The sequence below is a fragment of the Colletotrichum chrysophilum genome (assembly GCF_026319265.1).
Source record: "Colletotrichum chrysophilum strain AFK26 chromosome Unknown scaffold_42, whole genome shotgun sequence".
Taxonomy (NCBI): Eukaryota; Fungi; Ascomycota; class Sordariomycetes; order Glomerellales; family Glomerellaceae; genus Colletotrichum; species Colletotrichum chrysophilum.
The window spans coordinates 187,775-200,253 of NW_026517329.1; the positions used below are offsets into that span (position 1 = coordinate 187,775).

The following is a 12,479-nucleotide window of genomic DNA, read 5'->3' on the forward strand; positions in this document are numbered from 1 at the left end:
GTGGCCGCGCGGGAGGAACACAAGGTAAGGCAGCACCGTGCCGCAGGGCAGGCGATCTGCCCTTGTTTCTTCCTCTCGCTCGCGTACCTGATGGCGTGCAGAATCGAGTCACACTCCCCTCCATGTTGTGCGTGCCCGAGGCTCTGGATAGATTTCTCCACATCAACGGCCAAGTGGTATGGTTGGACCAGAACCCTTGTGGTGAAGGCGCGGTGGTGGGAACGGGGGCGTTTCCCAGATCCGCATGGTTTTGAGATGCGGAAACATCGCGTCGAAAATGGGAATCTGCTGAAATGCGCCGAACGGTCTGGATCGTGAATTTGTCACATTGCGACCTGTGGTGCTTTCAATAGTGGCTCAGACGGCGATCGAGGCCAGCCGGGTATTGCGACGGGCGACGTGGATGCGGCGGCGCGAGCTGCACGAAGGGTCCCCCTATGCTCCCGATCCACGCTAACGATGCGGCTCGCAGAGATCGAGGGGCGGAACCTTAATGGAGTGAAGAGGGACGCCTCTGGCTGATTGGTTGACACCCGCTTAGCGCTGTTTCTCTCTCCCACAGGCATGGCCAAACGCCCGGCTCCGATACTGAACACCGGGCGGAGCTGTGAGAGGCTGCACGAGGCGGGCCGTTCGTTCGTTCGTTCTTTCACTTCGGCACCGGCCGTCCAGTCATGCCGTACATCTCCATCGCCGGCCATACCCACTCCGATACTCCGGGTCGGAGTCGATGCACACCGTTCTGAGGCATTTCAACGACATGTCTTGGGTTAAGGCGGTCGAAGAACCGTGTGTCGTCATTTTGCAGCCCTCAAGCCGAGACTTTGCCGAGTGCCGCACGAAGCTTGGAATGTGACCGGGCGGCTGCACGTCTGCCTTGATTTTCGTCATAATCGTACCTCATAGAAATTGGTCGAATTTTCTCTCTCTGCCCGTGAGGACCCTGAAAAAAAAAGCGGGAGGTGACCAGGGTTTGTGCCTGAGTGACATTTACTAGGTACGTACTGCAAGAGGAAAAAGATCTTCATATGCTCAACTCAGATCAGACCAGCAAAAGGCGTGGTGCGGTGGCAAGGGAATGTACCGCGCGCTCTGGCAGCGACGAGAGAAGGCCCCTCCTCCCTTTTCGACGTGCTGGCGCGCTGAGTACGGCGGCAGAGTAGTCAGACGGTGACGTGCCATGGTGCAAGGGCTGGCCTGTCGATCAAGCTGCAATGATGCGAGAGGAGGACTGTGCAGCCAATCATCGGGCTCCTTGGAACGGAGGGCGAACACGGACGCGCTTCCGGAGACGCTGACTGGTCCAGCGAAACGGTTCTGGGTCTGGCGGGGACAGTGAAGGAAGCCTCAAGGGTCCTAGGGGTGTACGCAGTGCTGTGCTGAGAATGAAGGCCGACATGAAGGTTGGCAGATCCCATGACAGTTGATTGACCGGGTGAGAACGCTTTTGGAAGACTGCATCGAATCGAAGTCGCGGTGTGATGCGTGCCGGTGGGTGGTGGTAAGCAGGCGGTGGGAATAACCTCGTTCGTTGGCGCTCGCTGATTCCGACGTCGATGATCAGCCTGACTGGCCGAGTCTGTCTGTCTGGGCCGGGCGATTTTTCGAAAGTCGGCTGGTTGTAGAAGGATGGTTGGGAGCCACGGGAAAGGGAGGGCAACGGATTCGTTGTTCTGGAGGGCCGCGAAAAGTCATCGGCGATGAGAGGTGGCATGAAATGAGACCGGGCGGGCTATGCGAGTGTGCTCAGCCGATAGTTATTTCATTAACAGCGAGGAAGGCCAACTAAAGCTGTAAGTCGGAGCGGCGGCCGGGTGCTCGAAGCCTCGATGACACGGCAAAAGCGAGATCGTGGGCTCACGGAATTGCGGACTCGCCCTCAAGCGACGGAGCACTATGTGGCCCGTGTAATCAAGCGAGGGCCGGGGATTGGCTGCAGCAACAGGGCCCCGGACTCGGGGATTCTCCGTTGACGAATGCACGGCCGGCTGACCACCTCCAGCACATAGGAGTATGGGAGGAATCTACCAAAAGCAGCTGCCAGCCCAGCAATGCTATGCTATGCTAAGTATGCTGTGCCATTGGATGGTTTTCGTCCAAGGCGCCGTAAATCCCCGCTGGGCCCCGAAAGGTGACAGAGGGATTCCCAGCGACGTAGGGCAGAAGAAGAAAGCATAGCGCGCCGTCCGCAGAGTGCCGACTCTCAGTCGATGTGGCCCGCACCGGCAGATGATCGGGGCCCGGGCTGGTCTCGCTGGCGATGAATGAGTCGGCACAGAGGCAACGATGGAGCCTGTTTGGGCTGATAACATCCGAAGCCGACCTGGTTTGCGCGGTCTGGCTGCGAAGTTGCAGTAGGATTAGCGTGACGTAAGCGAGCACTAGCGGTGGTCGAGATTGAACGGCTTGGATGGCTTGGCCTGCCCTGCCTGTTGCACTCTGTCTCGGTAAAGGCATGTTCCACGGTGCAGAAGTTGTAGCGACCCATCGTCAATCGAGGTGTTCCAGGTCGTGTCAGTCCTTACTCTGTAGATTCCGGCAATCACGCACGACAGGCTGAACGTCGGAGAGCTGTGGGTGTGCTGCCGTTGTCTCCGGAGGGTGTTCTGGCGTGCATACGGGAAACGAGCACAGCCTTAAACGCCGGGAACAAGTGAACTTCTTTTTGGCCTGCACCGCGATCAAGCAACGATCGGCTCTCGAATTCTTCAATCGCAGTGTGCGATGATTGGACGAGCTGGCCTGAAGCCACCCAGAGTTCGGGGTCTGGTCGTGAGCACATGGCTTTGGCTGACGGACTGCTTCAGCTGGACAACTGATCCTTACCGCGGATTCCCTTGGACAAGCTGAGCACCTAGTAAAAACGGCGAAGGGTACGGTCGGGCCAGGACAGCCAGCCGGCTTGGGGTCCACGACAGAAAACCTTGGCCAACTTTGCTTGCTGTCAATATCGACCATCGACAGGTTTGCACCGGGAAGTTCTGGAAGTTGCCACCGCAATCAGTCAGGTCGGGTACACGTGACGTCGGCAGGTGCGCCCGACTCTGGCAATGGAAGTGCGAACGAAGTGAGTCGCAGAAGGTAGGAGAGACTGGCCACAGGGCATTGAAGGGCCTGGGTGCTTCCATTCCATGCATCCATTCTTCTTGCTGCTTGCTGCTTGCTGCCAAATACGCCGGGTACGTACTCCGTGTGGTAGGTGGTGCGTCCAGCCGCGGAAAGAACAGCCAAAAAAGCAAAACACACGCCCCCTTTCTCGCATCGCACCCCCCATCAGTAGCCCCGCCGTCCTCTTCGATTGACTCCGATCCCAAGACCCCTGGTTTTCCCTGGAGATCAGACCAAAGAGCATTCGAGCTGGTGTGGGGCCGCACCTGCCACCTGCGCGTGGGGAACTGGCTAGACCTCTCGAAACGTTTCGCAACCTTGAACTCGACCTCGCTCACCACTGCCTTTTTCCCGTCTCTTGTCTCTTGCAGGCGCGCCAGAGTGACAGAGCAACCACACTCACACTCACACTCACACTCACTTCCTCCCACAGACACAGAGAGGTGTAGGGCAAGGCATGGGGTGGTGCGATCCATTGCTGTGGTCCCATCCTGTCCTATTCATGAGCCCTTGCCTCTTGCTGCCTTTGCCCTGCACCCCCTCCCCCGACACTAAATCTAGGGTATCGGCGCTGGCTGGATTGATTGATTGATGGATGGATGGATGGATTGCCTGCTTGGCTGTACCGTATGTAAGGTCAGGTAGCTCGTGAATGGTCCCCGGGGCCAGGGTGTGCCGTTCGTGCCTTCTTCCGCCCTCCCCAAGCTCATTTTCCTTGTCTTTGACCCAACGCAGATTGGCCTTGTATTGTCCGATTTTGTTGTTCGTCGGAGAGGGGCGTGGGGTCCATGTGCCAACGATTTCCCAACACCAGGCTCGGCTCTTTTCTTGCCTTCTCACATCTTTTTCGCCCCTCGCCGTCGAGGTTTCCGAATTTCAGCATTCAAGAGGTACGAATTCGCAACGACCTCGTCTGTTCCTCCATATAGCCATCTGGAACTGGCCCACGACACCTACAACACATTCGCCCTGCATACGCCTGTGAAGCCGGCATCCACACGTCCACGGCCGACGCGACGACCAACAGAATCCACCCGCCAGGAACCCGACCTGAACCGCTTTGCCATCTTAAGAAACCGATTCCAAACTTCGAATTCAGCCTTTCTGTCACGGTTCCGGGCCAGCAATTGAAGCTCTGTTTACCTTCTTGGACCGGACGTCTGCGCTGGTCTTCTGAATGACCCGACCCAGGAAGCGCCCCATCGCCACTTTTGAGTGATCCTTGGCTTCCCACAGGGACGCGGAGACGATTTCTTTCGCACCGAACCCCACCGAAATACCCACACGGCGCCTCACAACTTCTCTCGACAGCTTCCTTTTACTTCGACCCTGAACTATTTATTCCAGCCCCTGACACCCGACCAAAAGGCGAACGCAGAGGTCTGCGGCCTGTGTGGCCTCTTTAACGCCGACGACGACTGACTGCCACCGCGCCTATTCCCGGCGATTGGTCTCACGAGACTGCTCGCGACCGTGGGATTTCGCCTGTTTCAACGGTAGCGCGAACAAATCTCGCGGCTCACCACTGGGCTTTTGAATAGTTTTATCTGTCGTCTGAGGCGCAGGTTGTTGCCAATTTTGTAGGTGCTACCGCCCACAGTGTCGACTTCTGACGAAGGTTGTCGTCATACCTCGCTCTGAACCTTCGATCGATCGATCGATGCTTCAGCCAATCACAGCCCATCCTCAGCCTTGACATATACAGCCTTCCACCTCGATACGACCAAACCGCTGTATTCACTTCGACTTTCCCCATACTGACAAACTGTCAATCCAACAGAAGCAACCGCAACTCTCACGACTATCTACACTGTTCTTCCACTTGATCAAGTGGAACCAACCGACACCACGGCTACCACTACGAAGACGAACTCACCACCAACTCCATGCCGCACTTATAGCAGTCATTATAGCAATAACACCAACCGTATACCACAGCAAGCCATAGACCGACGACTTCATGCAGCCATTATGCCTGGCATCAAGCACCCATCGGGGCAACCGCCGACGTCGCCGAAAGGTCACCCGCTCCCGCGCCGCTCGTCACCCGAGACCTCAGTAACATTGCGCCATCATCGTCTGGCCCGACAAGCGAGTGAGAGAGCGGCGTCATCACGTGCGGCAGCAGTAGCCAGCTCCGGATCCTCTTCGTCAGCCCGTCGGCAATCGTCTGGTGAATCTCATAACACCGGGCCCAGCGATCCGAAGACATGGTTCGACCAAAACAACGAGAACCCCACAGCCGACTACTCCAACGCCATGGATGGTAAGTAATACGGGTTGAGGTGTGGGTATCAAAGGGTCATTATCTGACAAGATCTGGTTCAGTCGACCCCCCTTTCTTCCAAAAGGAGAGCGATTCCTCCAACGAAGACCAGGCGAAACCAACTAGCAGTTATCCTCAACACCTGCTAAAGCCTCCCGTCACTGGTAACCTTAAGCCTAGCGCTACACACAGCAGCAGTGCCGACGACTACCGGAGCGTTATCGACGACTTGACCATTGAGATCAAGAAACTCAAGGATGAATTGAAGCGACACAAGCAGAACGGACCTCAGATGATGAAGAGGGATAAGCTGTTCGAGATCAAGGTACACGGATTGCCTAAGCGAAAGAAGAGGGAACTCGAGAGCACCCTTCGCGAATTTGCGGCCGGTTTAGAGAGCAGCACACCGAGTGCTGAGGCCTCTTCAGCGCGGAAGAAGTCACGGCACACCACCCGACTCGATTCCGGATCCGGATCTATGTCAAAGCACGCATCGTCATCTTCCGGTTCGCATTCTCGACCAGTTGATTCTGCCTACGCATCCATGTCAACGGGCGCCAACTCATCAGGCACATCTCTTGCAAGACCATCGATTAGCTCCAGGGCGAGATCATCGGAACAGAAGGTCCAGAATTACTTGAAGGACATTCCAGAGGGGCTGTACCCGCGCCACATGGTTATGACGGATAAGGACAAGAAGAAGCTCATTGTGCGACGACTGGAGCAAATTTTCACAGGGCGGATTGCTGGGAGAAACCTCACCCGCTCCCAACCCAAGTCTGCGGCAAACATTGCACAAATGGCGCCCATCATGGTGGAACCTGCGACTGGTCACACAACTACCAACCACGGTCCTACTAACTCACTAACGACCATGAATGAGCCTTCCCGAGAGGCTCGCATTCTCGCATCTGAGGAGAAGAGAGGCCAATCCAAGGACAACAATTCAGCCACAAACTCGAATGAGCAACCTGAAAATTCGAATGACCAGCCTGATTCAGGAGGCAACTCGGCTGTCACGCAAAATAGCACATCGCCGCCCAATGCCCCGCCTCCGGAGCAGCGACCCACTCGGCCACGGGATTTGGATCCCGACCGTCTACAAAACCCGACTGAGAACATGGACTACATCCGTCACTTGGGCCTCGCGCCCCCGCATTTGACAGGTCTCGCAACCTACGACGACGTTTCTCCCGACGCTGACGGTTGGGTCTACCTAAATTTGCTTTGCAACATGGCTCAACTTCATATGCTCAATGTTGCGCCGGACTACATTCGCAGCGCCGTGTCGGAGAGGAGCACAAAATTTCAGCTATCGCCAGACGGCCGGAAGATCCGCTGGCGTGGAGGCACAGAGGGAACTAGGTTTAGCAGTGACAGTTCTGGAGACACGTCTCAGATGAGTCGCTCGGACGAATCAGAAGAGGCCGAGGCGGATGGCCAGAGAAAGAAGCGCAAGGTCACTCAATCCAAGAGCGGCCACTACTCAGCTTCGTCAGGCAAGCACACCTCAGACCAGTCCAAGCTGGGTCAGCAAGTTTCCTCGGCCGATGGTTTCCACTACAAGCCCATGTTTCTGCACCAGTCGTCCTCTGCAGAGCAGACCTCTATTGACGACACCGGATCTTCATTCGGAGCTGGCGGTGAGGACAGTAACAACGGCGAATCGCGCTGGGGAAACAGCGGATCTGGTTCATTGCGACGAAAGCGGAAGCGTTTGGACGGTGCGATCATTTACTACAGTGGCGCGCCTTTCTGCACGGACCTGTCCGGCGATCCAGGCGATGCATCTCCATCTTCTTACATCACATCGACTGGCCAAGAACAACAGCAGTCTACCAGTACCGGATTTCTCAGACCCGAACCCCCCCACCGTACTGCCTCAGGCTCTGCGCTCCCGTATCGCCCCCTTAGCGACGGAAGGCATGTTCCCAGTGTAGCCGTGACCACCGAGGAGACGGACTCTGACGAAATGAGCGTGGAAATCGAGGCCGACTTTCCCTGGTCGGACGCAACCCAGCATACTCCTGAGAGCACTTTGGATGCATGTGGTATGGGCGGCGTTGTTCCGGATGACCACTTCATGGTTGTTGCAACAACCAAGCGCGCAAAGAAAGACACGCCTGCAACTTCATGCAAACTCCGACCGGAAGATGTCCCCGTCTTGGTGCAGAGAATTACATCACCGTTGAACTCTTCATCAGATGAGAAACCGCTTCAGCCGCAAACCACGAAGGCCCTGCCCAGAAGCCACATTCACTACACCGCAAGAGTTATCAAGAAGTTGAACCCTGCGCCACTCCCCCCTCCGGGAATGTTCTTCGCCTTTGACAGTGACTCGGATGATTCGGAGTCATCCGACCTCGACTCCGACATGGACGCCGAGTCCAGACCTCCCACCGGTAATCGTGTATTCCCGCACAACTTCGAGAACACTTACCCTGAGGATGAGGAAATGACCAGTGGTGACGAGGAGGGGGAGGAGCCAGACGATGGGGATGAGCCCAGCGAGGAAGCTGAGGATGACAGTAGCGAGGAGATCAAGATTCCGATTCAAAGAGACGCTCGCCGCACCAGCAGCAGCAGCGCAGTCGCCGCTGCCGGTACTGTGCGAGGTCGAAGCAAAAGTTTGAGCGCTGAGCTCCCAGCCGCAACGGGAAGCTCTGTTGCTACAGCTGGTGGAGCTGAGAGCGGCTACAGCAGTGGTCGCGAGGAGAGTGGTTGAGAAGGGAGATTGTCGGAGGAGGAGCATTACCTGGAGGAGGATTCACCATTTATTGCTTAACCATTTGTGTTGAGCTTTGGAGCAATGCGTGGAGTTACATCGGGCGAAAGCGTTCAAAATCACAAAGTTGCACACCTGTCGCATTTGTTTTTTCACAGTTTGGTTGGTTGCACGGAGGATGATTCTGGCACGTCTGCAGATGAAAATCCTCATCCCGAAAAGTGCTAGGGGTTGGTCATAGACATGAGGAGTTTGGAAAGCGTTACTTACAGAATCAAATGATACCCCTTTCAACAATCTGTCCTCGTTACTTTGATGTGCATGCCAAGCTGATGATAAACTTATCCTATTCAGCGTGAAGTCTCAAATCTTCAGTCTACTATCTAATGTTGTACAGGTGCTTAAAGCAGGTGTTGTTCCATCATCACTGCTTATTTGAGTGTTGCAAGCGTATGGGTATCTGACGGCGGTTTTACAGTAACAGGCGATGATGAGGGAGGTGTGTTTCCGGTCGATCTGGGCAATGCCACCCAACGGTGTTTCCATTCTTTTAAAAAGGCCCATGCTGACCTCGACAGACCACCAAACGCAGACAACCAACAAAATACGAAGTTCCATCGTGAGGTTTGACCAGAAGGATTAGCAGCTGGGATTCACAACTCCGGAGTGATTGCGGTGCTTGATGACGTGGAAGATGGGGAGTCCGGGACTTGTGGCGCCCGATGTCTGCCATCGCTACCGTCGTCTTTGATAGGGTATTACGAATAGTTTAGGAGCAGTTTTGTGCGGATGACGAATCTTGAGGATGGATGGCTTTTGAATCAGCGGGTTGGTAGCGGTAAGTGTTTTGGGGGCACGAGGCCTGCCATAGGCGGATTCCTCGCAATCGATGATACTGATGAACCTTCTACCACAATGGGCGATAATTCTCTGGGGTGTTTAGCCTGCGGGCTTGGTTTGTGGTATTTTAAACACCATGGAGATTTGGCAAGAGGTACTTGTGCTATTCAAAGGGGCTATATCGTTCTGAATGGGGGGTTGTCCTTGGCACTATTGTCAATGGAACTTCATCTATAGTTCCGTCCTTGTTGTTGGTTGTGCAGACTGCGTACCAATCCTGGGATGTGAGTGATCTCGTCCTTGCCCGGTCTTTCAGTATGGTGTTCTCGCTGAAAAGAATTGGATAGAGTTGATAGTCTACCGCCAATGATATCTAGCCCTGACTTCTGCTAGGTGCCGTTGTCGTCCTACTATTCGGGTCATCGGCGCAAGGGTGACTGATGGAAAGATTCAGACCGCATCAGACTATGGGGACAGTCCCGTTCGCAGGGCGGGGTTTACAGCGCCGACGACCGTTGGTGGAGGTTTGTCGAAGGTGACGATGGCGAAATAGTTTAGCATTTGCTGTGAGGTCTCAACACTGAGATGGTAGGTCTTCAGAATATATACTTGGTGGCGCCGGCGTTACGGTAGTTTTGTGTGGCGAGAAGCACAGGTTGAAAGTCCGTCTGACTCTGGGACCGACTTCGTGCCTGGAGTTGGTACAAAAGCATCTGTGGGGAGGGAAAGACGACCAGGACCGCCAAGACGAATGGACCATCCCTCTGTTGTTTCTTGCTTGTATCTAATAATATCCCTGAGATGGCATTCTCCGGCGGTGCTGGCCTCAGAACACGTGTGACGTGGCCGTGATGAGGGGGTTCGCTTCTAGGCACTCAGCTGCCTCTCACTGTTGTAGTCATGGTATTCGCAACGTATTCTGCCTCTGATGACCAGAAATATGTTGCGGTTTGGTTGATGGAAGCCTCACTCATTTTTACTAGAGACGGACGGGTGTTCGGCATTGCCATCCACAGGGCCCTTTGCATTCGACCAGACCAAAGCAACATGGACAATTCTGGCGGGAAGATTTGAATGCTTGACTTTCCGCTGGATTCATATCCATTCAAATCATGGCCTCTGCCCAGACTGTCGTTTCTCGGAGTCCAGTCTATTTAATTACTACTGCCCACACGTAGATTCGACTGCGGCGGCAATGAACAGGCGCTACGTTCTTACTGAGCTTGCGGTTGGAACCCTCGCTTTCAAACTTTCAGATAATGTCCGTCAGTCACGGTTATGGTAGTTTAGACTTGATGAAGATTCCGGTATTTGATGGTGAACAACAAATGCGTAGTCTATGGTAAGATAGAAATGGGTGTATACTCTCGAGACGGAAGACACGATGGACGCCCGAGGTACGATTTTAGATAATGACGAGCGATTTCTGATCTCAGTCTTAGCTGTTCTCCTGATCACAGCACGCAACGGGAACACCAAGAAGCAGGTGCTGTGACACTTAGAAAAGCATAGCCCCAAGCTAGATTTGCTGGGTCAGGCTAGCCTCATCAAAAGCGAAGGGCAGCTACTTATATCAGATTTACGTTGGGAATATTTTGTATATTGACTGTTCCTGCATTATCAGCGTGTGTTACGTGATCTTATGTCTCTGAATAAAATTCAGTCCCAACATCAGGTGCGCAGAAAGATAGCAAATCGCCGAAGAGGGCACCCATGTATGTGTTGAAACCTGGACTCACGAGGAAGCCATCCGCGATGCCCTTTGCAAACAGTAAAAATGTTTGTGGACTACCACCTGTCAACCATTTTCGAGAAGCTGCAAGGCGATAGAGAGCTCAGACTGAATACTTCGCAGGTGTGCCTCCTTGTACAGCATATGTTTGACGTACGAATTTTGAACCTTCGCGAGCTTCTTGGGCTCAATTGTCACTGGTGCTGGCTCCTCGTCAGATAAGACCTTCTCAGTGTCACGGACATGAACGATCATGGTTTCTACCGGCGGGAATGTATTGATTGGTGATGCAAACATCAAGACACCAAGAAGCTAGGTAAAAAGCAACGATAAATATATGTCAATGTATTGTTCTACTGTGAACCTTGGCCTTAATTATGGGTTCTGGTCGGGACATCGCCGGCGCTAGATCTCGGCTGCAGCCCGTGGTACTCAGCAGTCTTGCTGATCGGAAAGCCCATGATAAAAGCTTTCTCGATATGCGGCGTCTAGTTGACGCTGGAAGTTGGCCTCAACGAATGGTACCCCCGTTTTCTCATACTTCACGTTGGACAACGCTTGAAGGGCTTCCTTAGGAAGAGACTCCCACCCTACTAAAACCCGACTATAGACTTTATCTCCACTAGCGCCTGTGAAAGGTGCTATAGCAATATCATGAATCTGCATCTGGGGATGGGTTGGCATATCGACACCAACTTCGGAAATCTGAACGAGATACCCTTAGCATCGCTCCATGTTAGATGGTCAGTTGTAAAGGACACTCCAACTGGCCAGGTCGAGGTTATGTCGTCTACTCTGCAGCCCCAGCGGTTAAGCCAAACAACAATGCTTGCCCAGTAATGCCTGTGACCGTTGTTGTCTCCCTTGGCCCAGCGGGCCTTAGGAAAGTAGTAGCTGTATAAGATACCGACGTGGCCTTGGCTAATACCACGTCGTACATATACTTGGCCGCCTTTGCCATCACCACAGCCGCTTCTTCCACCACCGGTCGGCTTCAAGCCAGCCCTATGATACTCAGTCATCTGCCAGCAAGTAATGGAGACAAGGCATTAGTGCTTACCCAAGACTTCCAAGGGCGTCTACTGCGGGATAAGGATCACAGCCACCTTGTCATGGTCGATCCACGAGAGAGCGCCGTCATCAGTGCTCGTACTGGTTGGCCGCGCGGATGATGCGGTAACAGATGTTCGCAGTGTTGTGCTAGTCGTAGCCAAGGTGTCGGATTTGGTGCCGTCGCTCTTACTGGTTGAGATCGGGAACGACACTGTTGCGGACGTTTGTGGAGTTGTGCTTGTCGTCATGCCGCTGACATCGGATTTAGTGTCGTCGCTTGTGCTGGTTGAGACTGGTGACGATGGCTTTACGGACGTTTGTGGCGATGCGCCTGTCGTAGTGTCGAAGGCATCGGATTTGATTTTGTCCGGCTCATTGGTACTGACAGGATCGTTGGGATCGTCAGCGTTGGTAAGGTCGCCTGGGGCAGAGGCCGATGATCCCGCGACAACAGATGCGCCTCCGGCGATAGGCGACGTGATACCGTTGAAAATGAAAAAGCCACCTATACCAGTACCGACAACGATCGCGCCGGCCGCAACAGCAACAGTTTCGCCGTTGCTTACATGCACGATTGCGCGCGCGGCTGAAGATGTCGCGGAAAAAGGAATTGTCTTGGAGGGAAGAACCGTGGTCGTCGAAAAGGTCGTCAATTGGGCGATACCAGTTGTGTTGTGATGAGCCGCAAACGGTGCAAACATAGACTTTCTTGGTTCCGCTCGCTCAGAGTTGCTCACTGAGACGAGGGCAAAGAA

At 54.1% G+C, this 12,479-nt stretch overlaps 1 protein-coding gene across 1 annotated transcript; it reads left to right on the forward strand.

The window, feature by feature from the left end:
• Positions 1 to 5,367: 5,367 nt before the first annotated feature.
• Positions 5,368 to 8,099, forward strand: COL26b_005971 (uncharacterized protein; the record flags this gene model as incomplete). The annotated part of the gene is made up of 2 exons (XM_053178803.1): positions 5,368 to 5,374; positions 5,437 to 8,099. 2 exons carry the CDS (start codon positions 5,368 to 5,370, stop codon positions 8,097 to 8,099), a joined length of 2,670 nt encoding a protein of 889 aa, XP_053037274.1.
• Positions 8,100 to 12,479: the final 4,380 nt, after the last annotated feature.